Here is a 27,984-nt window from a genome sequence, read left to right on the forward strand (position 1 = left end):
CAAAATGACTCCTTTAAGAGGCCTTTTTAGGCACCTTGACTCCTTTATTGTAGCAATTCATTTGAAATTGGATCCTTCCTCGGAGAGAATACCGCTCATCTCACAGATTTTACAGTATTAAAAGGCAAAAATAAATAAAATCTGCCAATTCACATAGTTCTCTTTCACTAAAGTCCAAGATATTTTATAAAAATACCTCTTTCTACAATAATTGATGATACAGTAAATGTGGCTTTATGCCAGTGAAAGCTGCTCTCTAAACATGCAAGGTATCGTAGGCAATTAAAATGTCTACTTCATAAACTAGTCTAACCGAACTGCTGCTGGAAATGAAATGGCTTCGACTAAACAGTTCCTAATCCTGTGAGCTGTATGGGCGTCTTTTTTTTTTTTTTTTTTTTTTTTTAAGGCAAGGAAAAACTCTGAAGTCAAAAGAGCTGAGGAAAAATCTAAATTGGAGTGGTAAGATTGTTGCCCTGACAACCCAGCTTCGACTAGCATGATGAAGGTGACCCTACAGGATGTTTCCATGGATGGATGACCATGTGGCAGCGCCTCATAAGCTCAACAGGGTTGTCGGGCATCTGGCCATTCCTCGACTCTGCAGTTGCTCATATCCATGCACAGATATTCAAACATGGTTGTCTTAACACCTTCTTGTGCATAGGTAACAGCCTTCTTGTCTGTGGTGGAGTGCGGTGTCCGTGTGCTACCACAGGTTCCTGGTAGGCTCCATGTTGATGAAGCCCGGGTTTTTGCGGAGCTCCCAGTACGTGTTGTTGGAGACCCATCTCTCCCTGTGATTAGCATCCATCACTTTCCTAGAAGAAGACACAGAAGAAACAGCTGTAAGGGATAAAGAAACGGGGAGAAAACATCGCTCTTGCTCATACAAATGAGTAAACCTTTCAGATTTGCATTTACACACATTTCTACATCCTGACAAAGGAGAAGCCAACACATGTAACAGAAGTGATGCACTCGGTGATTCAGTTACTGAAGAAAATCAAATCATGTTTTCAATTTAATTGATTTAGAAATTTAGAAACACTTTAAATGCTCTTCTCTACACATATGAAAACAAATTCAAAACACATGAACTGGTATTCACGGCAAGAAAGTTTGAGACGGAATCAGACTCCAATTTTACACCCATACACATCCAGACTGCATCATCAGTTCTCACTCTGCACACACACACACACACACACACACACACACACACACACACACACACACTGACAAAGTCTCGTGTGCAGCTAATGATAGTGATTCTGGTATTTTTGTCTTCCTTTTTCATTGATGCATGAATAGGTTTTAAATCAGAACACTGTAGTACACTAAATGGAAAAAAAACACACGTATGACACTCATATGTCACATGTGACAACATGTTTCATTCAGGTCAGTTTATTCTAAATGCATTTGCACTTTAAGCTATAATTGGATTTAAAAAGATATTTTGAGTCCACTTACTTATCTTGAAAGTTCTTTTAAAAATACATTATAACGGTGAATAATCTAATAACAGTATAATAATAAATACATATCAAATCTAACAGTAATCAAACTCTTCCTCCTCTGTTTGACCATATATTTGCCATTTATCAGGAATCTTAATTCCTCTTTTCAGCCAGTAAAGTTAAAGTAATAATTTCAATATGAGAACTATAAATCACATTGATACAGGTCCTAGTGGTGTGTAAAAACACCTGCTCTGGTGCGTTTACAGATTGTGAAGCAAATCAGCTTTTTGCCTTTTTTGATAAAAACTGATGATAGAATGTAATATAGATTCATTATGACCAACAAAGAGAGAAAATCTGGCCTTAGACTAGGGGATTTATGCACAAGAGTAATCATAACTTGCAGTTTCAGCAAAAAAACATCTCTGTTCATTTTATTTTCTCTCTTTACTTTTGTTCCACTACCTATGCACCACAAGTGGTAACATGTCATACGAGGAATGCTGGCATCTGTAGTCTGTAATTAACCTGTGCCTCCATTTCGGCAGATGTCTGAGCTGCTTTACAGCTGAATGTCTAGCTTGAGAGGTGGGAATGAATCAGTGTGACAGCTTTCCACTGTTTATTTAACACAGCAGCTCTGCTTGGATCATACTTCTATCATAGCGCCAAGATTAACTTGCTAGTGATAGCGCTAATTTATTATCCGTTTCAGACTAAATATCAGAGGGGAGACACTACTGCACCACTTTTCAACTGCACGGTAATCATTCTAAATAACCTAAATAGAATACGTTTTGATAGATATACTTAGCATTAAAACAAATAGATCTAATCGACAGTCAGAAGAATTCTTTCACATGTCGGCGAGAAACAAAAAATAACTAACGCAAAAGGCCGCCTTCCTTAAAGACAGTATAACTCGAGCTCTGTTGCAGACCGAGGATGCTCAGGATGGGGGATTGGATTAAAGTCAACATGTGATGCAATCTGTTTTCTTTAACTATGTTATTTATCATGAACTGGCTCAACCTGATGTGTCTGCTAAGTGCTCTGAGATGACAATGTTGTGAAGTGGCATTATACAAATAAAGCAGAATTGAGTTAAATAGATAAGCTTTCTGTCTTTACTTAAAGAAGCGCGGCTCATGTTTGATGTTGTTCTCCTCGTTACACTTCCTCCTAGTCCTCTGTGCATCCTCGATGCGCTGCTTCTCTGAGGACGCCATCTCCAAGTTCCCTTCCTCCAGATGCCTGTAGAGCAGAACAGTTCAGTCCATGTAACTTCACAGAAGCCAGATGGGATTTGTGTGAAACCAGCCATGGTTTTTCAGCTTGTCCAGACACACACAGCCTTTTACCTTTGATCGGGCCTGAATCGGGCATCTGTACGTGGCAAGACGTCTTTCAACTCCGGGCAAAGCTCGTTAAGTTCGATAGCAAATCTGGTGAAGCCGTAATACAACTCATAGTCTGTGGGCATGGAGCCTGACAAAGAGAAGCATCAAAACCCAGTTTCAGCTTAAAAGCTAGACCGTTAGAAGTCAATCATGCAGGTAGCTTTAGGTGAAAACCAGCTGTGAGAGTTTGCATGATGCTCACCTGGCCTCCAGATGCATTTGGCAGATGGTGGGACACCGCAATAAAGGCCCTCGTGCCATTTTCCAAAAAGCCTGTGAATCACCTTCCCCTCTTGATCCATTACAAATCCTTGAACTTCATTGACATTTGAGCTCCAGTAGTTTCCCTGAAACATATGCACCGTTAGCGACTTGTGCCTCACATCAGAGGTAAAAGAAACTGCTAATTAAGGTTGTAGCTGTTAAGTACTGTTTAAATCACATCTTGACAAAGTCGTCGAACGTTTCTCACCTTTACAAAGGTGAGTTTGCAGAGGCAGGTGCTGCTTTTGGTGTTTCTGATGGTGATCTCCCCGTAGTGCTCGATCCACCGTCGACCGCTGAGGATGTTGTGCACACAGGTGGTGACTTTATTCCATTCATAGTGATCTCCAAACCTAGAGGGGAGGGGCACAGTAACAGCTGATAGGCTGGAACTACACAGGCTCACAGGAAAGCAAGTCATGCATGCATGATTATATTGTTTGCTTGTCAACTCTGAGTAGTAAGTGTTTTTTAAACCGAGCAATATATCATTTGATCTGGTACCTCAGTCTGAAGCCTCATGTGTTGTGTTGAAAACGCTTTAAATGTGTCTCCAAAAAACTCTGAATGAAGAACTTGTGAAACTCTGCACAAGTAACAAGTTTACAGTAACTTCAGAAACAGACTGAGAAGCTTTGACTTAATTTCTAATTAAGTTTGGCTTGTGGTAAACAACATTTTTTTTTGTTTTGTACTTTCTTATTATTACTTGGTTTTCTAAAAATAAAATTTTAGTCATAGTTAGAATTTGGACACTGATATCAACACAGACAAGATGGTAGTCACAATAACTTTCCTTGTTGGAATGATTAAACACCTGGAACAAAGTGTGTGGTTGTAACTCCACAACATTCATGATCAGGAAAGAAGTTACCTTGGAATCATGAGATTTACAGATCCAATGGGTAAAATCTCCATCGATTTGCCCCAGAATTTGTTTTTCCACCTCACATCTGGAAACAAAATAAGAATAAAGAATAAACATGAAGAAAAAAAGCTGTGAACATTTAGTCTCAAACATTTTTTTTTTCTATAAAATTTTAGATAGATAATATAGAGTCTAATTGTTAAGTCTTGTTGCTCATCTCCACTAATGTGCAGCTCCCACAAGGAAAGTCTCCCACTAATTAGTCTGGTAACCTACCTTGCCAGAAGGTGAAGTTCTTAGACTCGCAGTGGCAGGCAGAGATGGGAGGGTGGTGGCTCACCTTTGAGAAAAGATCAAATGAAGAGTCTGACAGCTGTTGCTCAGATTGCACCTCACAGAAAACCTGCTTTTGATGGCAGATTGCTTCAGAAAATGTGGTTTATTTTGTCAAGATTTAGACTACTGACTGAACAGAGTGTAAAATGTCAGTTTGACCTCGAAGACCTTAACAAAGTCTCTTGAGATAAATCTGAAAAGTTGTGAGATGTGTTACAGGAGATGTATTTATTAAGACCTTTATTTATTACTATCTGTTCAGTCACTCTGTAACAATTAGAAATAGTGACAGGTGGTAAATATGCAGCCTAAATCAGGGATCCCCAATCCTGGTCCTCGAGGACCGGTGTCCTGCAGGTTTTCCAAGTGTTCCTTCTGGAACACACCTGACTCAGACCCAGACAAGCTTTGCACGTGTATGCTAAATACACACTGATTTGAATCAGGTGTGTTGCAGCAGGGACACTTGGAAAACCTGCAGGACACCGGTCCTCGAGGACCAGGATTGGGGATCCCTGGCATAAATCATGTAGGGCATAAATGGACACTGACAGCACTTATTTGTCAACCATCTTTGCATGACCCTACCTGCTCTGAGAAAAAACAGAAGCCCTTGTCCTCCCTAATACATTCGTAAGTCTCTCCAAGCAGTGGGTTGAATGGCTTACTTCCTGCTCTGTAATAAGTGGATGAGTAGCCTGAGATGGCAAAAGCAGCAACCAGGACCTGTCAAAATAATACCAATATGAAGGGTTTAAACGTCTCATTAAAACATGAATAAAGCAAACATTGCTATTCATCAAACAATATTAGAGGGCTGGATGATTTCACCATAGGAGGATCCAACGTTGACAGCTGCACTGAAGCATATTAACACCACACAAACATGCCCTCCGGCAGGAACCTATTTATATTACCATGTGGCTTGCAATCTGAATTTATACACTACCTAATACTCTGCATAAAGGACACAAAACAAAGCAGAAATCCTTTTTTTTTTTTTACATCCGACTCAAGAATGCTCCATAGCAGGATTTTATTTACATACGTGTTTTTGTTCACACGCTACAGGGAACAGTCAGCACGCTTTACGAAGATAGACATTTAATGTGACATGGTCCTTGTAGATGTTGCTTCTTTACCATGCGTTCAAAGGGATCCTCAGTCTCAGCAGCCTTGTCCAGCAGCTCGCTGTACTCCAGCTCTTCACACATACGCTGCAGGGTGTTGAGGGGCTCGTTGAGCTCCACAGGCATGGACACTTTGGACAGGTCCTTGCCGATGTTGTTTCTCAAGATATTCCAGAGGTTGATGTTGCTGGTGTCTGGACAGGGTGCCGGCAGGCAGATGCGTCGGCCATTACGGAAGGCGCTGCCAGCAAAGTCTCCATTAGCCACTGATTGAAACAAAACAAAACAAACACAAAGAAAACACCATGAATCCATCAGTAGTGGTTATTTTCTTTAACAGTGATCACATACTTTCATGAGTATCTTCATGTAAAAATGAAAAAATATTAGAACTTTGGGAACATTATATAAGGAATTTATTCACTAAAAAAGGAAGCTGCACAACTCTAATCAGCTGACCGGCCGGAAATAAGCTGACAGCTACCACAGTAACTAAATTAATCTCCACTATTTGGCAAAATTAGCATAAGCCTACCAAATCTGGCTTTGAAATATTGAACATTTCCTATTTATTATGTGCCAAATAAGAGAATGAGCTCAACTAGCTTTTCAAACAGCTTTTGTGAAAACGAGGGCATTAGAAGAAGTCGTCCTTTGAGCTTTCCGTTTTTAAAAATGATTCATAATGAGCAGTAATTAGCCCACAATAAAAAAAAAAAAAAAGGGTTTGAAGTTATTCTAGATAAGCTGAGTAAAAAACACAGAAGAAACCAAAGAAAGATCAGGACTAAAAAGGCAGAAATAAAGTAGCAAAGAAGAAAAAACAAGTCATGATCACCCTCATAGCTAATCAGAGACTCAACTATCAACCCTTGGTACATGGTGTTCATATTTAATATAAATATAAGATACTGTGATTTGTACGAATGCTGGCTTGATACTATCACTCTCTTTCACCTTATTATTACATAGTTATGATAAAAAACATCAGCTACATTCAAAAGAACAAGTCTGAAGTGGATCAAATTTCTTTCTTGTACTTTTTAACATAATGCCTGTACAAAGTGTTGCACTCGCCTTGAAATATGGCAACACCTAAACATCTTCAAGATTATAAAAATCTAGTCATCAAAATTGAAGATATTTAAAGAATATAAAATGTATTAAATACATAATATAAAAATGACGACACCTAGAGTAAAAACCAAAACAATACATGAGTTCAAACAAATACGAGGTAATTTCTAGTCTTCTGTTGGATGTGACAGAGATGGAGGAGGAAGATCCAATTCCGCCTTCACACGATGCTTTCATAAAGCCTGAGAAAAGCCCTTGGCAGAAAGCACCCCTGCAAAGTCAACTGCCTCTGCAACACTGATAAATGAGTTTGCCAGTACAAGTGTGTGTCTGTGTGTGAGTGTGACGTTACAGAGAAAGCATGGCTGATGCATTAAGTGGAATCCCCGGCAAAGAAAAAAAAAAACTGGCTAATGGATGCATGTGGTGGTGCAAACCTGGACCTACTTTGTCTGGAGACGTTATCAGTCACACTGGCGTTATCCTCGGATATGTTATCGCTCACATCGCTGACATATGACTCATCATCTGAGCCCTGTGAGGGATACAGGTACAGAGCGGGATGAGTCAGTGCAATAGAGTGCATTACAAACCACAGACAGAACAGGAGAAAGACTTAGTCTCACACACAAATTTACACAGCCAATGCAGTTTGCCAGTGGCTAACAAACTGCAGCAGTCGCCAGCTATCTGTCCCACTGCAGTGATAGCAGCACGAGACACTGCAGCATTTTCATACTTTATAAATAGAATTACAATGAGGCCATTGATGCCGTCAGAGAAGACTGTATTATTGCTGCTTTCTGTAAAAGCAGCTATGAAAGCTAAAATGTAGAAAGTAGTGAATAATCCTTTAACAGGGCTCAGTGCATGTCTGGGAAGCTCCAATGCTTCAAAGCTCTGAGGAGCAAGACGATCACTGCAGTAAAACAGGAGGAGAAGGCAGAAATGTTTGTTTCAAGTTCAAACGGTCTTTTTAATCTTGAAGCCAAAAAGAAGAAGAAACAGACAAATATTATGACTCTGAGACACAACAGAGGGATTAGACCTTGGAGCAGTTTCAAAAGGAGCCCCCATGTGTGTGTTTATATTTCTGTTCTATGCTAGCTCTGCTTTGTTATGGTGCCTTCATTGACTGCTGACTAACTCCAGCTTCACACAGATGCATCCTCAGCTCCGATTTTCTTTGGCTTTCCAGCAGAAGGGCTAATTTAACTCATGTCTTGATTCACTTCCACTATAACACACTCATCACAGTCCAAACAACACATTTACTTTAAGTCAGCAGCCCCGTGCTGTACCTCATTCTCTGACGAGCTGGCTGACAGAAGCACTTCCTGCGCATCAAAGAACTCAGAGACAGACTCGGACATGGAGAGCCGGCTTTCATTAGAGGCCTGCTGAGTCAGAGGGATCCCCATCTGTTCCACGGCCTGCAGGCATACACAGCATTTGTTAAGTTTCTCAATGTGATGACGGCTTTAAGAAGCAAAATGGACCTGAACAAGCAGAAACACAAGCAGCACAAGAGGACAACACTGAGTTTATATTACAGCCTGAGTATCCTTGCCAAAAGGCAAGCTCTGATCCATTTCAAATTAGCCATTTTTTCCCATTAACCTTGATGTCAGGTTCTACATAGAATAATGATTATTTAAGTTCACTTGCCAGGGCGCAGTGGAAAGATCGTCAATCTTTAAGGACAGTGATCAATAAAGCCACTGAAAAATGCAGGAAGTGAACACTTCAAGTATCTGTCCTGTCATGGGAGATGCGGTCTCATCAATAGCAGCGATAGATGTGGGACTGACATCAGTGACCTACCTCATCAGGTGTGGCGATGATGTTCACGCTGACAACCTGCTCAGTCAGGACGGATTCAGAATGGATTCGGCTGAGGCGAGTTCGAAGTTCTGCATTTTGGGACAGGGCCTGAATTACAAATAAAAAAAATTTAAGACAAAGATTTTACCTTTTAACCTCAAATCATTATCAGAAACTTGTTCATTTTTTTGATGCACTTAGTAAATCTGAAACTGTCAAATGAGTGTTTTGGATTATTTGATTTTCTGTAGAGATATTGCACACGTTTGTGTGTCTGTTTTAAAGAAAAACGAACTGGAAACCAATATAATCTTAAAGATAGTGACTTCATGGAAATCATTCTGATTTCCTTTGTCTGCTCTTTTTTTGGATCTTATTCTCACATTAGCAAGTCTAATATAAATCACCAAGGGTGAGAAAGTCTGTGTATCTAATAAAAAGGATAATTTACTGATTAAAAAAAAAAGAACTAAAATCAAACAAATCCTGCACAGGACCGACCAGGTGTGTGCAGACGAGGCTGAATGAATGAAAATACTGCTCTTTAGCTGCTGCATGTCTTTAAAAGTAACATTTTACTAACAAATGTAAGAAGTAAACAGAGTCCAAAGGGCTGCAATTAGGCTGATCAGCAGCTTCATAATCCTATTTTTGGAGTCCAATGGAAAAAAAATTCCGTCTCTAAAAGCTAAAAACTTTATTATTCTCACACAGTGCCATCCTGCAGCACATAAAAGTTCAGTTCTAGCTCTTTGTTTTTTCTTTCTTTAAAAAAAAAATGTGATGCTTTCCTCAAGAATTTTCTAATTCCTTTATCAAGACAACAAACGCACAACTGTATCTGATGTGGAACTATTTCAGCAAGCCAACACAGCTGGACTAAAGACTTATTATTTAGCATATGGCTTATTTAAAAATGTCAGTTTGCTATTTGAAAGCACATACTAATAGGCAATTTTGTTTGTTAAGCATCAAAACGTATTAAATACATATACAGGTACAGAGCGGGATGAGACGCTCACACAGCAGATACCGCTGTGAGAAAGGCATATCATCGGTGCTGTGTGGAGCCATTTAATCGTCTCATTGTTTCCCACGAGACGATTCAACGAAGAGACATGGAAACAAATTGAAATTGATTTGTATTAAATTAGCCATAAAAAAGGCACAATGTTCATGTGTTTTCTAGTGATGCACATGAATAACAGTAAGAAAAGCCTGGTGATACAAAGATGCATTTCAATCCGATTAGGTGCAACATCCAATGTAAATAAAAGTAACTCGCTCTGTTGTGGACATCTGGTGCTGCAACTTTACACACCTTTAAAAAGTTACTATATACTGAAGGAACACACACAAAAAACGTCATGCAGCATAGGTACACAGTTACCTATGTTTAGAAAAGCTTTAACATTTAAAAATATCCCTCAGTAATAACTTGTAGTGATTTAAATAACTAACATGCCACAGCTGTAGTGTTGGCAACCACTGCCCCTGAATATTAACCACCCACAGAGCTTTGCCGTGAAACCGGGCCTCCAGCTAGTGACAACCGTGTCACACCAACATCCAATTAGGAACAAAATGGAGATAAAGTGGCGAGTGAAACATTTTACTGAAATTATGTCAACAGTTAACAGAGGAATAGTCCAATTAAATCACTGCAGTAGAAAGACAGCCCTAAGGATTGCTGTTAATGAACTACACTGCACATTCCTCGCTAATTAATATAGGAAAATATGATTGGACTTTCATAACTAGCTTGCCTCTGCTCTAATCTCCACATGTCGTCTTTATTAATTGTGATTATTGTGACTGCTTCAGATTCTTCTTCATGAAGATCACTTCTACTAAGGCAACCAGAACATGGGCTATAGTAAAAAGACACATTGGTCAAATAAATTACCACAGAAATTTACTTTAAACATCCCAGTCTCTCCCAGTAACGCTATGTGAAACATTATGATAAGCTTATAATATAAAAGTGGAAAAATACACCATTAAACCAGTCTAAGTCTAATTAATAACAAGTAGTGAAAGGAAATAAGCATCATGGGTAATGGTTTGAGGGCGCTCATTACCTGTGACAGAGACTTCCTGAGAGAGTTGATCTGGGCTGACTGGTCCGACTGTTCCTGTTCAGATAGAATCTGTTTGATCTTTTCTTTCTCTATGGCCACAGTGTTGAAGGCCGACTTCAGCAGCGAATGGACTGCAAAGAGATTAGATGAAAGCAAAAACAGTAACTTTACAGAGCTCGGCGACAGTTCAAAGTCTTCCTCAGTTGCTTGAACATAATCTGTAGATTGAAATCGTTCCACTCAGTACAGTGCGTACCTCATCTTCAAAGGCATTACAGTCCATTTAAATGGGACCACTTTCACACAATTCTAAAAACTTCCAGTAATGCTGCCACTTGGTGCTATTCTGCATTTGCATTTTGGCTTTAATTTATTTACCTATTTTGAAAGTGTGTCACATTAAGTGTTGTGGCATCTTATCAAAGCAATAAAAAGAACAATATCACTATAATTACAGTCACAACTACATTCAGTTATGCATTTGATTTAGCCAGAGTAACTAAAATAATTAAAATGAACAACTAATCTGGTGATCTGTTGTACTTTTAGGTGCTGCAGATCTGGTTGATATATTCAAATTCAAAGAGAATGAGTTGGTCAGTGGCCTTGCTCCACAGGAAGAAGTTCACAAGTTCTCTTGCACCTCACCTCTCACCAAGTGCCAGCTGAAATGGCTCTGGCCCCCATCATATAATGTGACCATTACTGATAGATGGATGGTGGAGAACGGCATTCTTTATCCTTTATTAATAATGTAATGATAAAACCTAGAAACATCTGAATAAGGATATTACACAGGTTGCGATAAACCATGATAATCTTTTAGAATCAGTTATACTTGGTGTCTGCCTACCTTTCTGGGCAATAGTGCAGAATTCCTCCTGAAGCTTAATGTAGTCACTTGCATACTCCATGCTGTCTGTCAACCGGGAGACCTGGGGCTGAAAGTCCACCAGCTCTGCACAAAGGTTGGGGTTGGATGAGTGGAGGCGGACAGGGGACATGCTAGCAGACAGAGGAACCTAGAAAGAGATCACAACCACGGAGGACAACTGTCAATCACCTGAAAGGTGCAATGCTGCTGATGTCTGTCTGTCTGACAGCCAGAACATCTGGGAGTAGAAGGAACATTGGTCCAAGTAAAGCCTAAACCAAGAATCTAGGTCAACAAAGAAGAAGTATATGTAAGAATTACTGTGTAATAAAAATCAATTTAAAGAAGAAAAAAATGCTGGTTTTGGAAACATTTCACCACTGTTGTAGGTCAGTGGTGAGACAGTGGAACCACCACAAAATCTGAAGCATACAACCTGCTTGTTTTAGAAAGTTAGAGGGCGTTCCATGAGGTTTTGAACTGCTGCATATCTCATACATAAAAGTTAACAAAAGTTGACAACATGCATGAAAGTGGAAAAACATCAAGTATTAAAATGAAGTAGCAAAATGAAAAAATAATAAAAAATAAATAAAAATGCTTTCACAAAAAGTGTTGAGGCCATGGCACACAGTGAAAGCCCAAAGAGACCTGTTGTGTTGGTGTATATGTGTTTTACAATAGAAAGTATTAAAAGCAATAGTATTGCAGTAGTATTGCATTCCAGGCTACAACCAAGGTCTCTTTAACCTCTCTCATACATGGACTTGCACTCTACCATTGACACTAAGAAATGCTTTACATTTTTTTGACAAAGCATTTTTTAAAAAGGACTAAAATGACAGTTCTTTTTTACTTGAGTTGTGCATTTTGACATTCATGACTTCAGTAATCAAGTTAATGCATACCTAAATGTTTCACGTTCTGAGAAGTACAAATATGTGAGCATCTGCATCCTGCTTGTGTGTGTTTATGCATGTGAGTAACACAAGTACAGATCTGGAGAGTGGTACCTGGAGCTGGAATTTTGCATCTTTGCCGACACTTTTTGTTCTCCATCTTCTGTTCAAGCGCTTTTCTTTCTTTGACAATTCTACACAATTGGCCTTTGAGGCATATGTGGATGAAAATATGCAGAGTGTGGTTAATAGGACAAACACAGTACAAAATAAAATAAAAAAAACACAATAATTAGCACACATATTGCAGTGAAATGGGTTGGAAACAAAAGCAAAATGTGTTTTTTTAAAGAATGACTTTAAGTGAAAACCCTATTACACGGTAACTGGATGGTGATCAGTAAGAGACGCAGCAGATATCCTGAGATGAAGACACTGAGTTCTGTCTGTGTGTGCAGAAAATGAAGGTGACTTTTCAATGGTTTTCAAAAGACTGCTACTTTTTTAAGACAAAACCTTCCACTGTTGCCTAGGTTTTCTTTTTCTCTCTCTCACACACACATCAACATAAACATCTATTTACAGTTCCCTCTTCAGGAGAGAGCAGGGCACAGAGAAACCTAGAAATGAATCTCTGACTAAATTGCCTTTCTTGTTCTCTGTTATATCTCTGTGTGTTGGTGATTTTCTGGATGAGCATGCGTATCTGTGTGTTTTACCTGCATGTCTGTGAAGTTAGGCGCTGACTGAGTCCTTTGTAGAATCTCCAGACTCTGCAATAACCGGCTTAGCTCGGTCAGGTTGGACTGACAACGTGCGAGCTCTGAAAATAAAATTCACACCCACAAGCTCACAAATGCTTTATGTGTCATGAAATAGTCCCCAATCCATCTCTAAAACATTTATTGAAAAGCAAGAGGCATGATTTAATCCACTCTATTGTGAAATCGGATTTGCTCCAGGCATGAGAAGGAAAATTACACTTGCCCTCTGCACACTTGTCCATCTCTTCTGATTCCTGTAGCCAAGCAGCCACCTTGCTCTGTCCGTTACTGTAGGAGGCAGGCAGGCTGTTGTTGCTGCTGCTGCTGGGGGCCGCCGCTTGCCACGGTAAGCTGCTTGGCTTGGCCTGCTGTGGCGATGAGATAACAGACAGGGTCAGAGCCCGAGTTGCTTGTTCTGATGCATCATGTCACACTCTGCTGTAGTGATCTGAACATATGTTAGGAGTGCCTCACAAGGTATTGATGTTACTTATTCAAGTGCCACTGTTGTCACTGACAAATCAATATTATGGATTAATGGCACAGCTAATGTATAAATCATGGCAAATAATCACTTTACTTGGAAATTATTTAGTCAACTGCATTGGTTTGTGTAACATTACATAAACCCACTCATGTGGAGAGTGTGCATCTGATTATCATCATAACTATTAACCCTTTAGGTGTAAGAAAGAGAGCTTAAACTTGTTAGTACTTTCCATGGTGAGAAGGCAGACTCTACAATATAATACAATTGGTAGGGAGGAAAGGGTAGGCAAGGAAAGGGAGGGGTCTATTCAAAGTTTATGAGGAAATTGCATTTTGAAGTGTGGCATGAAGAACAGTATGATTCTGACATCAAAGTAATTGGGTGAGCTCAAGAGCTCTTCCAAAAGACAGATTTACACACTTCACTGTGCCATCCATTAATGTTGGTTAAAGTAAAAAAAAAAAAAAAGTCCCACGTGAACATAAACTCAAAAGAGTCCTCTAAACCAAAGCTCTTCTAAAATGGACCAGGCAAAATGAAAGCAGTTCTGTGGTCCCACTAAAATTTGACATTCTTTTTAGAAACAAGAAATAATGTCCATGTTGTTTGTTGTCAGTATTTAGTTCAACAGCCTTGACCACTGATGGTATAAGGGATAAATTTGTTGCTAAGGAACTGGCAATTTGGACATCTGGAAAGGCATCATCTATGCTGAAAGGATGGATGAGTTTTAGTGGAACATGTGCTCCCATCCTGATATCTATTTCAGAAAAAGGCTTAAATATAGCAGCTAAATATTACTAAACCACAAACTGCATCGACTACAACAGCAGAGCTTTGCAGCAAGAGTCCCGGTGCTCAACCGTCTTGCCTGCAGACCAGACTTTTTACCAACTAACGTTTAGTGTCTCATGAAATGTAAAATATGAAAATGAACGCTAAAGACTAATGAGCAGTTAAATCCTGGATCAGATAAAAATGGGAAAACATTCTTATCCTAAAGGTCCAGCAAACGTCTGCTCAGTTTCAAAGAAGAGGGGATGCTAAACAGTCGTAAGCATGGCGCTGAATCAAATAGTCTGAAATGGGATGACTTCAAGACTTTTAATGAAATAGTAATGTGTCTTACTTTTAATGTTTAATATGCTTTCAATGTCCAATTGTAAATAAAATATTGGAACATAAGATTTGCAAAACACTCCATTCTGCTTTTATTCACATTTTAGTGTCTAATTTTTTTTAAACTGGAGTTGCAAGCAGCCTGATTAAGTCTACCATTAACAAAACATTAACGTCATGTTGTACTTGTTCATATTAAATACACGTGGCTGATTTTATTTAACAAGGCTACATAATCTATGATTGCAATTTTGTGTAGTGCCTTAGACTAGAATGCAATAGAGAACGAGAATCAGCAAATACTCTTTCAAAAAGCTGAAAGCTGCAATTATCAGGTTGATAAATGCTTTATAGGCATTGCTATAGATCAATGTTGGCTCTGCTCTGTGCAGATAAATTGCAGTTGGTATATGGATCACATTAATATTTGGTGTCCCTGAGCAAGGCAAGCAGCCTACCTTAAAAAAGATGCAGTAAACCTGTTCAGAATCCAAGACTGAAGGTCTCCATGCTTATTTTCAACTAAGTGAAAAACAACATACTCTTTGACAGCCTTTAAATGGCATCTTATGGTAGGATTTGTGCAGTTAGCTGCTTGTTTAAAATCTTCCTTTTTTCTTTTTTGCGAGACCATCTTGTTTTTGAATCTTTGAAAAAGCGGATAATTCTGACTCAATGACTGGGAGCTTTCATTTAAGCTGATCTTCTGGGATAGCTCATCAGGCTGCCGCCAGATGCTCAGGATCCAAATCCTACTGATCACCTTTAATGGCCTCCATGTGGCATGAAGCATCACCCCCAGGAGAAGCTGCTCCAGCTGCATCCTCACATTTACATACACTTCAAACACACTGACAGGGCTGGGTTTCATACTACACTGGAAACTGTCAGGACAAACAATCCATTTTGTTATCCTAATGGTTCGGATACAATTACTTGTCCAATCAGCTTTACTGCATTAGGCACATATCTGTCCGCAGTCCAGATCCATTAGTCTAGCAATTAGTCAGATAAAGCAGGGCATCTATCAGAGCTGTGGTAATAACTACAATCTGGAGCAAGTTTCCAGGTCATCCCATGTCAACCAATTAGTTAACATCCATGCAAACGGAGAAACACTGTCGATCTGCACTTGTGTATGATGAACGCAGCAGAGTTAGACAAATTTGTGTTCAAATATGAAAAATGTCATCACTACGCATGATTGCTGGATCTAAAGTTCTCTTTTCAGAGAGGTATTTTGGTACATTATCCCATTTGCCCATAAAACATAGCTCAGGTGATCTCTCACTATTTGTGACACACTCTTCCTGAATATTAAATGCAGACGGCTGAGAGCCAAGAGAGACTAATTGTGTGCCTGAAGCAAAGATGAAATATGAAATATATCCAGAGTTCTATGTGAGGAATACTGATAAAAAAAAAATTCTATTTGTAAGGACAAGTTTGAGTTGTTTCATTTTTTCAGACTAGAATATCAATGACAGTCTCATACTGGTAACTACATGTCATACAGCCTCATCCAGTTTGACTATCTTACCATTATAACCAGAGATAGGGCCAAACACCTACCCTGAGGTACAAATAATCATACTATGATGAAGAGAGGAGCCCACCTTTGGTTCATTTACAACACTTGGGGTGGCCTGGGGTGACTCTATGGCAGCAGATGGAGGAAACGTTCGCATGGTGGCATCCCGCGGAGATCGAACAATCTCGTTCTGCCTATACAGCCGATGATGACGCAGCTTTGACACCCATGCATCAAATATGTCTTGAGACTTGACCTGAAGAGGAAGCAGACAATGAGCTTTTAGTCATCTGCTGAGTCTGTTTATCAGTTTGAAATATTGGCCCATCATCCGTGTTACCTTCAGATGATAGATGTGTTCCTCCGTGTCCAGGTCGATACGACGTGCCCTCTTTTTGATGGACATGACAGAGAGGCCGACGTCGATGCTGCCATGGAGTTTTCCTTTTTGTATCTGAGGACATAAATAAATGATATATGCACACAAATGATTTTTTATACTATCTGTTATCAATCGCAGAGCAATTTGATGTCAAACTGTTAAGCCTGCAGTGACTGATGAATCCTCCCATCATGTTAAATACTTGGACTTTAATCATATAACCAAACCTAAAGACTTGGTCTTGATTCTTAACAAGGGCTGTTTGCATTCAAACGTCTGCTTCTTTGTCTTTACATGTATTTGGATAGTTTATAGAGACTTAAATAATTAGAAAAATGATAAAAACCAATCAGTGATTGACCTGAACAGGTTAATTATATTAATAATATCAATTATTATCAGTAAGATGTGACACACTTGTTTCTACTGAGAATGCATAAACATTTTTTTCTAGATCCTATAAACCTCACTGTGTCTGATGATCATTTGCATAACTAATAAATAGCCTTGAAACACTGTTGATAATCTGAATAAAAGTTACTCTAAAGTCAGGAAGATACATTAGTTTCTTCACTGTCATCATGTGTTACATTTCCACTTTGTCAGTAAAGTTTTAGCCTTGGTGCTGAGGTAACATGGTGACCCACGTTGCAGATGTTTCAGCTGACTCATTGTTAAAAGCAAGCTGAGGTAAGGCAGGGCTGCCTCGCTTCTGCCCGCAGGATATAGTCAGTGTTACTTACATCAATGGGGGACTTGGAGTACTTCAGGATACCATTGTCCAGAACAAAAAAACGCTGCAGAGAAAATAAGCACCAAAATAGTGTTGGTTAAAGAACAGCAAGGACAGAAGTTAAATGTACTGAAGATCACACTGCACTATTGTTTCAGATGATGCTAAGAATTAAGGGGAAAAAAAGGTATCCTTGCAGAAAAAAGAGGAAAGTCTTCAAAACCCCTTTTTTTTTCTTTTTTGTACGCAGTTGGCTCTGGCTTGCATATGAGTTTGTGTTTCCTGCAGCAAAAAGCTTTTTGTGTCATATTGTGTGTGGATCCTACCTTGTGCCAGCCTTTCAGAGGCCATTTTCGCTTCTTCAACATAAAGCCTTCGTGTTTATCAGGCCTCTGGACGTTGCTCTGACCGATTTTCAGCCCCTCAATTATCTCCCAGCTGTCTGCCTCCTACAGAGGGAAAGAAATCCACAGCTGTGTCAGAACTAATCCACTCACTCTTCCAGCGTAGGGCAGACTCTGGAGGGACACTCGCTGTACTAAGAGGAAGAGATGGTATTGTTTGTTTTCATCAGGAAAGTAGTAAGAACACATGTAGCCTTTCTTTTTTTTTTTTTTATCCTTAAACCACTGTTGATAATCTGGCTAAAAAAAACCTGTCCTACTGAAATTCCTCCCGCTGTCAGCATTTCCACTCCATTAGCTTTCTCCTGACTATACTCTTCCTGCTCCTAGTGGGTCTGTAAATCAAAATGATGCCACTGGATTGGAGGGCCGACAGGGTCATTCAGGGACAGGTAAGACATCCCACAGCTGTCTCACTGGAGGAGAAATGAAAGCAGAATAATGTCTTGTGACATTATAACTGACTATGTCTCCTCTATATGAACAATATTCAAAGCAAGCTCCTCCTTGACGACTTGGCGACAGTACCATGTTCTGCTTTAAGAAAGGTTGTAAGACCTGCGAAGTCCTGATGAAAGAAATACGCCATTTTGGTTACATGCCAAAAAATTGTTTTAAATTTTCATTTGAAAAAAGTAACTTGATAATCCTGCAAATGAAAAGAAAAATGTTTACAGGTTTTGAACAAGTCTTTGAGAAAAAGCCTGTTTGGGAGTTTTTCCAGTAATGAAAGAGTCTAAATTTATATCACCAACTGTGACTGGTGTTAGTATTAGTTACTTTAGTAAATAACAAAAAGTATTAGAAATTACTTTTTTGAGCAACCAAATTACAAATAAAATATAATCACTCAAGCTGGTCAAGTTTTAAATTCAAATCTTGCATCAGTAGCAGCAGGCCTCCACAGCGACATCAACTTAACATGCACAGGCTTCTCTGGCAAAGCAACTAATGGCCTCTGGCTCTCCACTGCACGTCGTGCATGCTGAGACCATCAAGTCAGCTCTGAAAGTACATGATGACACTCGCCCTTGGATTGCAGGACATTTAACAAAGAGACAACAGCTTGTTTAATCTAAGGACCAGGAGAGCAGATCTGTGTTGTAATGAGGTCAAGTTACTCCACCGAGGGCAGCCCCGTCCTCTAACTTGCCACGTGAAAATGGGGAAACAGAGGAAGTAGTTCGAATTCACTCGCAAAATGTAACCTGTTCCTCAAAGCAGTCCTGTCATGAGGTTGCAGGCGACACGTCTGGCGCCTGGTAATTAGATAATTATCTTTTCTACAACTCAGCTGCATGGTGTTTCTTGTCAAATGATAAATGCTTCATGATTCTCTGCTTAGCATACATATAAACACCTTCCCCAACAGGCAATATGAAACAATGAGCACAGAGGAACACTTCAAACAAACTTCCTGTCTGTTATCTGCAGCATCATAGACTTTACACTGACCCCCAAACCAATAAATCAATAGCACACTGAAAAAAAGGAACTGCCTGCACTGCAAACATTTGAATTCATTACTCTACTTGGGCATCCCTTTAAGATCCAAACCATTAAAAGGATCCACAGCGCCTGGCTCCACATAAATACTAACTTATGTGCTGACCACTGGCTAATATGGAAATTACGGTTATAATGAGAGAAACTGCTTTTGTTATTTCAGCATAAGAACCGAACTGAATTAACCCAGAGCATTCTTGCGATGTGCTTACATTCATTGATCTTACTGCTGAATAATGGTCTCTCTTAGCAAATTTACCCATTTAATGAAGGATCTTGTGGCAGACTCAGTCACAGACTGTCTGCTTCTTCATGACAAGATTTCTTGCACAAATATGGTCCTTTGATAGTCAATACATTTTGATATGTCCCTAGATAATTAGTGCCTTAAATCTGTGTAACCACTTCGTTACATATCAGATTTTTTTTTTCAAATTACAGCGAGGAGACACGATCATTGACTGAGTCAATCTATAAGATGAGTTGTGCTTTTTTCATAGGGCAGAATCTCAGTGATTCATCAACTGCAGTGACACTCAGCACAGTGGCTCAGTACACCTTTCAACAATGCAGTGAATCAAACTATTACAGTTAAGGTGTCCCTGAATGGAGGAAAGGACAAACACTCCCAGAGGACACCTTAGGGTAAATCAGCACTATAAATATCAGTGCAGCAGCCTATTTCTGAAGACAGCTTTAACTTGCATATCTGCATCCTGCTTTTGCACAAACTTGATACACAAGTGGGCTTTATCACTCAACATCCAGCATGAGACCTTTAAAGCAGTGTTTTAAAGCCACAACAAAACATAATAATAAAACCAGATTCAAATGAATGTGCATTTAGTTCAGAATAATTCACAAAAAAGATCTAATAACTGTGACTACATTAAGCTGTACTAAGGAGGCTATGGGAGCAAAAGAAAGGAGTAAATATACCAGATTCTCTAAAGCAAATTTATTCAACATTTCTTCTTATCTTTGGATAACAGTGTTGTTATCTTATAGTAACAGGTTACTAGATTTTAAACAGGGATTGTCAGAGGGTATCCAAGACATTATCAGTGGGGTTCATAAGAAATTATTGTCTTCCTCTTTCTACTCACATACAGCGAGAACTTTTTACAAGAAAGTCTAAACTATCTCCCTTTTCATATGCTTTTCTATACAAATACATATATTTTTCTACTTTTCCAGGCTACGGCTAATATTAAAATCAACTAGCAGCTTTATTAGCCTCCTGTATAAATTAAACTTGATCATGGAGCTTTAGCTTAGACAGTGCTAAGCTACATAGATACTTAAGTACTCTTAGCATGCTTTATGCTTTATTTTCAGCTCCAATGTGAAAATTTCAATTAACTGACTTGATGTGTAATTCTGTCATACAGAAAGCTAAATTAGATATGGTTTCCCCATGTTATCTTAAAAGGAATCTAGTGCGACCTTATAACTAGATTAGCATTATGTAGCTTCTGGCTAACATTAGGCTAACAGTGTTTCATGACATTATTAGTTGTGCTTTCACAAGGATGAAATCTCTTTTAGGAATGTTTCACCAAATGTCAGTCGTTTAACAGGATATACAGTTAGAGAAATCACTTTCAAATGTACTTCACATTGGTGATCCATGTCTGTCTGAAAAGAAGTTTCTCTCATCCTCCATTGACTTGTCACCATGGCCACCCCTTTGGCTCTGTCCCTTTCCTGTCTCAGGAAAAGACTGTCTCACATGGTTGATGTCAGCATTTTGAGTAAAAAAAGTTGCTGAAAAGTTGTCCTATCAAAATTCTCAAATATGAGGTTTTACTGCTTCCCATCCTATCAGCAGCCTGTGATATGAACATGATGCCTTTGCAAGACTTAGCTATGATGCATCCAAAGGCATGATATTTATTCTTTTCTATATGGAAGCCTCAGCTGTGGGATACAGTTACACAAAAAGGTCCATGTGGGAGTCACATGAAGAATAGATGTGGGCAGTACAGAGAAAGGTAGTGAAATGGGAGAAGTTACTGATAATCTGTGGAATCTCTGGAATTCTTATCAACCTTTCCGGTGATATAAAAATGTCAGCCTCAGGTAATATTAATTAAATCTTAGATGAAGTGTTACATTCCATTAAAATTTCACAACTGGCAATGTGATTAGGTGGCTGTTCTCTCCACAACTAAACAAAAAGAGTAGACTGCATGTTTTCTGAATAAGAATACATTCGATACAGAAACTGACCTCATCGACCACAATCACTACTGGAAGATGATAACTCAGCAGATCAACCACAGGATGATTGTTTGAGGATATATTTCACTGCAGTGTTTAGGCTGGCTCAGCAGTACGATGGTGGGCTGCCACATGGAGGGAAGTTAACAGGCCGACAGAAACACAAGACTCATGCACTGTGTAAACACAGCAGATTCAGTTACGCTCACAAACAGCCTACATGTGTCACCGGTTGGCTTGTTGATTAAATATGACAGTGTGTTAATGTTTTCAGCAATTTGCTGAGACAAGGTCATTCTTTAAACTCCAAAACAGATTTTTAACAGAACAGATTAACTCGTGCATCATGACTTTGGATTAAAACAATTATTATCATCACTATAACAGCCATTTGTAAACACACAGCAGATCCGTAATATCAACAAATGCTTGGTTTTTATTACAAAGTTAGATTCACCTTAAAAAAAAGTATAGTAAAAACATAATTAGACGGGACGGTCATTTCCAGCCTTACTGTAAAAGCGGGTTAGTCCCTCTAGAAATGAGAATTTTCCTGATCATTTCTGCTAATAATAATCTGTCTAAAATAATTTATGTTAAATTCATACACTCTGTGCTCTGCTTAGCTTTTCTGTTGTTTGGAGGACTGCTGAAATATTTCAAATATATATTTGTGAAATATATCATGTGAAAGAGAGTTATCATGAACTTCTTTCACACCTTTAAACTACACTGCACAGCTGTTTGATAACATTTCTACAAACCATAACTGTATTCTGTAACATCTAACTGTTATCAGAGCTCTAATTTAGTCTGCTGCGCTGACTTGTGAGTTAGACAGCTGTAATTCAAAGAAAGGACAAAGAAAAATACCTCAGAGCGAGTGCAATGCCTGGAACTGAAAACAAGATCCTGCAATTATTGATCTCATCAATTACGTAAGCGATTGAATCAAAACGACAACATGTTGTGTGCATTACACATGTATTGTGTCTAAAACCTCATCACTGCAGTGGAAGCAACTATAATAATAGTCTGGTAATGGGCTTGTAGTCAGATGGAAACGATGATGCCAAGTCTTTACTTGGAAACAGAAACAGTCCTGGAAAGTAGCTAATCTTAACTAATGATAAAAACTACAAGTTGTGTGTGTTTTTTTTTAAATAGATTTAATAGATATTTTCCAAGTACTTTTTTTCTAAAATGGTTACTTTTTGCTTACAAGTTATCTGTTTATTTTAAAAAAATACTTTTAAACACTGATAACTTGGCAAGTAAAAAGAACTGAAGCCTGGACAGGAGACAACCGTAAAGTTTTCTCATTACTATAAAAATGATCACGATATTCTTCTACATCAAATGAAAATCCTATTACTGACTTCTAACGCATAAATCCAGCCATCTTCTTTAGGACAGCTTCCACAAAAATACCGTGTAATTCTCTAAAATCCATCAATGCCTGGTGAGAAAATATCATTCTAACCAGGAAATTACCAGAAACAGCAGGAGAAAGTGGGTAATTGCAGGAAGAGTGTGTCATTTATTTGCCTTAAACATGAAGTATAATGTGTGTGTGTGCATCTGAGAATTACTCTCATGAGAACCTCCAGAGTGAACAATAGTAGTCAGCAGAGGTTAGAGTGACACGTATTGATTTAAAAATGGGGTTTGAATCCCATTAAGGCTTTCCTAAAAACAAAGTGAAGCATTCCAGTTTTGTTTTTCACCAAAACCGAGACCCAGTTAAGCTAACAAAAATATTTTATGAGCCTCTACTCTCTGCAAAAAAATGTTTTCTGCTCCCTGCACATCACCCTCAGTGTGTAGCGCCATCATAAAGCTTGATTCACAACAAAACTTCAGGTATTATTTGATTACTGAGGGAAACAAAGAAAATTTAATTGTGCTGCAAATGTCACAACATGTTTTAATATTAAAGCCGCTAATTTAAATTTGCAGTAAGACTGATCTACTTTGTAGATGTTAAAAAAATGTATTAAGACAGCTCAAAATTAAACCCATCTGCACAGATAGACTGTAAAAATCTAGCTGTGCAAAACATTTCTACTGCTGTTTTTGGTACGCTGACATCTCAGCTGTCTTATCTATATTTCCAATTTAAGTCAGAAAATTGGAGACAAGTCCCATAGATGTTATTTCTTGTTTAAATAGAAGATTTTTTTTAAAAAAAACCCATCTTGAACATAAGATTGAAAGCTTATGTTTGCCTCAGCAAAAGTAGTCATGTTTGACTTTTCTGGGTCATAGTCCCACAGGAGAGCAATACCTAAGTTGTAAGGTACTATATGTGTGGGTATGGTCCCATTAAATCATTTTTCACATTTCTGTTTTTCTAACATAAGACTATGAGTGAGGGAGGAGTCTGTGGAGGGTGTCAGTCCTGCAAAAAGTCTAACTCTGAATTACAGGAAGTGTGACTCAACACAACAAAGCTGGGGCACAAAAAGGAGCTTGCAGTCATCTAAAACAATACAATCAGCAACAATTTTTGTGTGTGTGCATTCTGGGATTGTATCAGCAAAATGTTGCACCGAATTGTGTCGTACAAGGTTGACAGGTGAACTTTAGGGGACAAACTGAGGTCAATTGTGCTTTTAACACTCCAGCTTGCTGTGAGTATTTCAAGAATGATGTTGAAATTCATCCAACAGAGAAAGAAATTTTACACTAAAGCAGGTTGTACCAAAGAAAGAAAACACAAAAAACTAGAAAAGCACTTGAAGAGCACACTAAGCAAAGATGGAGTTAATAATGTCAATCAGAACATTTCTGACTATTTATGTCTTATATAGCAGCTGATTGATTGCAAGGTAGGTGAGTTTACCTTTTACATCCTGTAGTTATGGCAACAACAGAGAATTTTAAAAAAAAACTCAACAAATATGAATTTGCCATTGTATATTGCCAAGTAGTCTCAGACGATGATTTGGTCTCTAAAGTTTATTTTTGAGTGATGTCATCTTTGACAATTGAAAAGATATCGACAAACTGACTCTAGCAATATATTAATAAAATTTGTTCTCACATGACAACAGTTCCCAAAACAGTGTCTAAACAATCCTCTTATCCAAGTAAAATCTCAAAAACAAACACCACTCTGTTTATTTTTCTTCATAATATACAGCAGAAGCAGCTCATCAAAATCCTTTTTGGAGCTTGAGTACAGCTTTGGGGGTACACCATTTACAGAAGCTTATTGCTCTGCTGTGTGGACACTAACATCATTATCATTATAGTTATTGTTATTGGTTTGGAAAGCCCTGTAGTCTGGCCAATGTTACTCAGTTTGTGTTATGTTCTTAAAAGATGTTCACCAAAGCTCTAGCTCTCTTATTCTGGGAACTTATATAATAAGATGCAACATGAGGATATTCCGTTTAAACAAAACATACAGTGGAGTATCAGCAGTTGCCCAGCAACATGCTGTATATTTAACAACTATTCATAGTCAAGCATATCTCAACGTATCCATTGTAGTGCATACAGGCTGTTTATTTTCTGTTTCTTTGAAAGATATCGCTATAAGCAACAGGTTTTAGATAATCACTAAATTTAACTATGATTTATCAGTTTATTGATGATTATATGCAATTATACTATATTAGGTCAAATGCATATTGCCATAATTATAAAATTAAAAAATTAAAAAAAAATCTTACAGTTATATCTGAAATAAACAAAACATGTATTTATTTAATAATGAGACTGATTCATACTGACATATAGTCAGTGTCTCATTCACTATTTATTGACACCTTTATAAGTGACAGTTCTACATACAAGCATAGTTTATGTAAGGATTAAACAATGAGGAGACGTGCATTAGACGGTTATAATGCACAACGCAGAGTCTAGAACACCACGACGCACAGCGTAGTGCGTTATAATTGTCTAATGCATGGATCTGAGTTGTTTAATCTGCTTATACCATGATCCCACAGTAAACATTAAATAACAATTTTTATATCTTTTTTACAACACTATCTAAATATGCTAAGGTATAGGAACTAGTTAATCTTGGCCTCAATGTACTTTTTACGCTAAACAACCACTGTCAAGCTACAGCACGTTTCTCTCATTAACCTGTCAAAATCAGTTGATCTGAATCTGTTGATTAACGTGTTGTTATGGTGACGCCCTACAGTGCGATATTACAGTGATTTAACTTGCCGAACTACATGTGTGTATATACAAAAATATAATGCTCGCCAGTTGTCATTAGAATTATCACTGACTATGTTGACTCTTACTTCCAAATTACACTTCTAGAATTAGGATTAACTACAGATTCATGTTTAAAAAAATGCACCTATGTGGAATCTGGCTGATGAAATGCTGGTTATTGATATGTGTATAACTGGGTATCAAATTCTCCACTGCAAAAACAGTAGCAAACAAAGCAATGGGCGTAATCTAAGCATCTTGTATTCTTGCCCAGTGTTGATTTGTCACACCACCAATTTTAGCCTCTCTTTAAACCACCAATGTTTGCTGAACAGGATCGATTTGATTCATGTTATGCCATTTGGACTGCCTACAAAAAGTGTCTAAAAGCGATAAGGAGGCCAACTAAATTACTCTTACTATGTTTAACTGAATGGTTTTGTTTGGTTCACTCAAGGAAGGCGTTGAACTTTAATTCCTACTTTAATTATAGCATTTTGTGAAGCATGCACCAAGTATCAGAGCGCATGAAAACATAGACTTTGATGTGAGCGATTGCTCCTTGGAGTGCAGAGGAGCTGTTTTATGGTTGCTGATCATAGTGCTGTCACTCAATATTGTAGCTGTTCCAAGCATTTATGTCTTTATTAATCATTCAGACCCTATAAGATGAAAAATAGGGTCAAGGTTTAAAAGTACCAGTGTTTTCCTTTTATACAAAATTGATACTTTACTCTGAGACCTGAAGCTCTGCTGTGGAAATAATGTTTTGTCACATTGTGGTAAGATGTCAGTTAAACTCACCCACACATCAACAAGTAGGTAGCTTTATATGTTTATTTAAAGTGTGGTCATTCAGCAAATTTTGTTCAAACTGTTTATGTAAAGGCAGATCCATCAAGCTGAAGGAAGACAGTTACAGCAACTCTACTCAAGTCTGAATTGTCTGCAATACTTCATCATTTACTGCTAAACCTTACCAGAAAACAGTTTCAAGTTGATGTGTTATTGATTGGCTAATTATCTGGAAGTCTTCATCAAACAGGTGCACAAAAGTAGAGTGATGCACCACAGTTAAGGAATTTATCTTAATCTTGCGGCTCCCTGTCTGGCGGCTACTTGACTTCGTAAATTAGATTAAAGAGAACATTTAAATTTGGAAATCTAAACGCCGAATTGTGTTTTTAATAGCAAGACAGTGACTTTATCAACAGGAATAATGAGCAGACATTTCTGAAGGGTTAACTGTCTTTTTCATCAAGCAGCAGCCTTTCTAAAAGGCCACATTCCTCACACCAGCTTCCTTTTCTCCTCTCTTGCAGACATTAAGTTATGCTCCCACACAGCCTACCAGCATGTGCCACATGTTAAGTGGAGCACCAAGCCTCCGCCTGTCCCTCATGAAATATTCATAACCCCACTCCGACGGAAAAGCTGTGATGTCAGAGATTCCAGTTTTGGTATCCAGTTTCTGAGAGGCCACGGTGACACATTAGTTCAGTAAGGGAAGGAGGACTGGGGGGCTTCAAAGGGATTAGTGGATGGGTTACGTTTAAGCACATGTCCAGTGAACAGTGAAATATAGGCTACTTTGTCCCAGCAAGGTTCTTATTTACTAACCAGGGACTTAAGGCTGTTGTCGCTTAACTGACTACTCAGCTAATCAATTGGTAAGGTCTTGTAAGGTTGAGAACTGGTTCGCGTTTCTTTAACTTTTCTTGATTAACTGTTTGGCATGGAAGAATTCATTAAAGGTATGGCGATAAAACCACTGTTCAGCAGAAATAACTGGTTAATATGAGCATTTGTTACTCTTGGCTAATTGTGAATTAAAGCAACCATTTAGCTATCCTTTTACTGAAGGGATTTCTGGCACATCAAAGGACTATTTTGCAAGTTTAGGTTTTATGTCCTTAAATTAGACTGTGCTAGACTGTAATAGAAATAAAAACAAACTTCTTTTTTCTTCTTTAAAACTGTTTTCATCCATCTATTAATAGTATTTGTCCCCTTGCTGTCCCAATCAGGGATCAAGGTTATGTTGCGCCTAGTAACAGCTTGACTGTATGGGTTTGTAAAACTGCTGAATCCATACATTATGATTTGCCACCTCCAAAATTCTCTCTGGCCCAATTCCCTTCTATCAGCCTGTTTTTCTCTTGGATAAAGAGAAACTAATGTTCACATCCCCCAATAGCTCTGGTGAAGCTGCAGTCACTCAGTGCTGCCATCCCTTTAATTTACAACTATATGGATCCCAACTGCCACCAGAAAATTACCTGCCGGCTGTCACGTTGAGAAGAGGAAGAGGAGGAGGCACTCTTGTGAACTGGAGTGGAGGTTTTGTTCACTGGCGTGGAGCTTCTCTCCTCAGAGCTCATGGTGCGGCCATGGGGGCCTCTCTGGTAGTGATGGTACTGAGACATAG

The 27,984-nt window shown here is 38.5% G+C and overlaps 1 protein-coding gene across 1 annotated transcript; it reads right to left on the reverse strand.

The window, feature by feature from the left end:
• Window positions 1-684: 684 nt before the first annotated feature.
• Window positions 685-27,982, reverse strand: osbpl6 (oxysterol binding protein-like 6; the record flags this gene model as incomplete). Its single annotated transcript, XM_079254079.1, is given in 22 exon segments — window positions 685-821; window positions 2,598-2,720; window positions 2,828-2,954; window positions 3,069-3,213; window positions 3,339-3,483; window positions 4,005-4,083; window positions 4,275-4,338; window positions 4,923-5,060; window positions 5,477-5,730; window positions 6,989-7,076; window positions 7,843-7,974; window positions 8,366-8,473; window positions 10,447-10,577; window positions 11,300-11,468; window positions 12,334-12,426; window positions 12,939-13,040; window positions 13,202-13,348; window positions 16,209-16,379; window positions 16,464-16,577; window positions 17,249-17,302; window positions 17,565-17,687; window positions 27,836-27,982. Coding segments are annotated over 22 exon segments (2,766 nt in total). The 3' UTR covers window positions 685-709.
• Between the last annotated feature and the right edge of the window lie 2 nt (window positions 27,983-27,984).

This window comes from Telmatherina bonti (genome assembly GCF_933228915.1).
Source record: "Telmatherina bonti genome assembly, chromosome: 15".
In the NCBI taxonomy this organism is placed as follows: Eukaryota; Metazoa; Chordata; class Actinopteri; order Atheriniformes; family Telmatherinidae; genus Telmatherina; species Telmatherina bonti.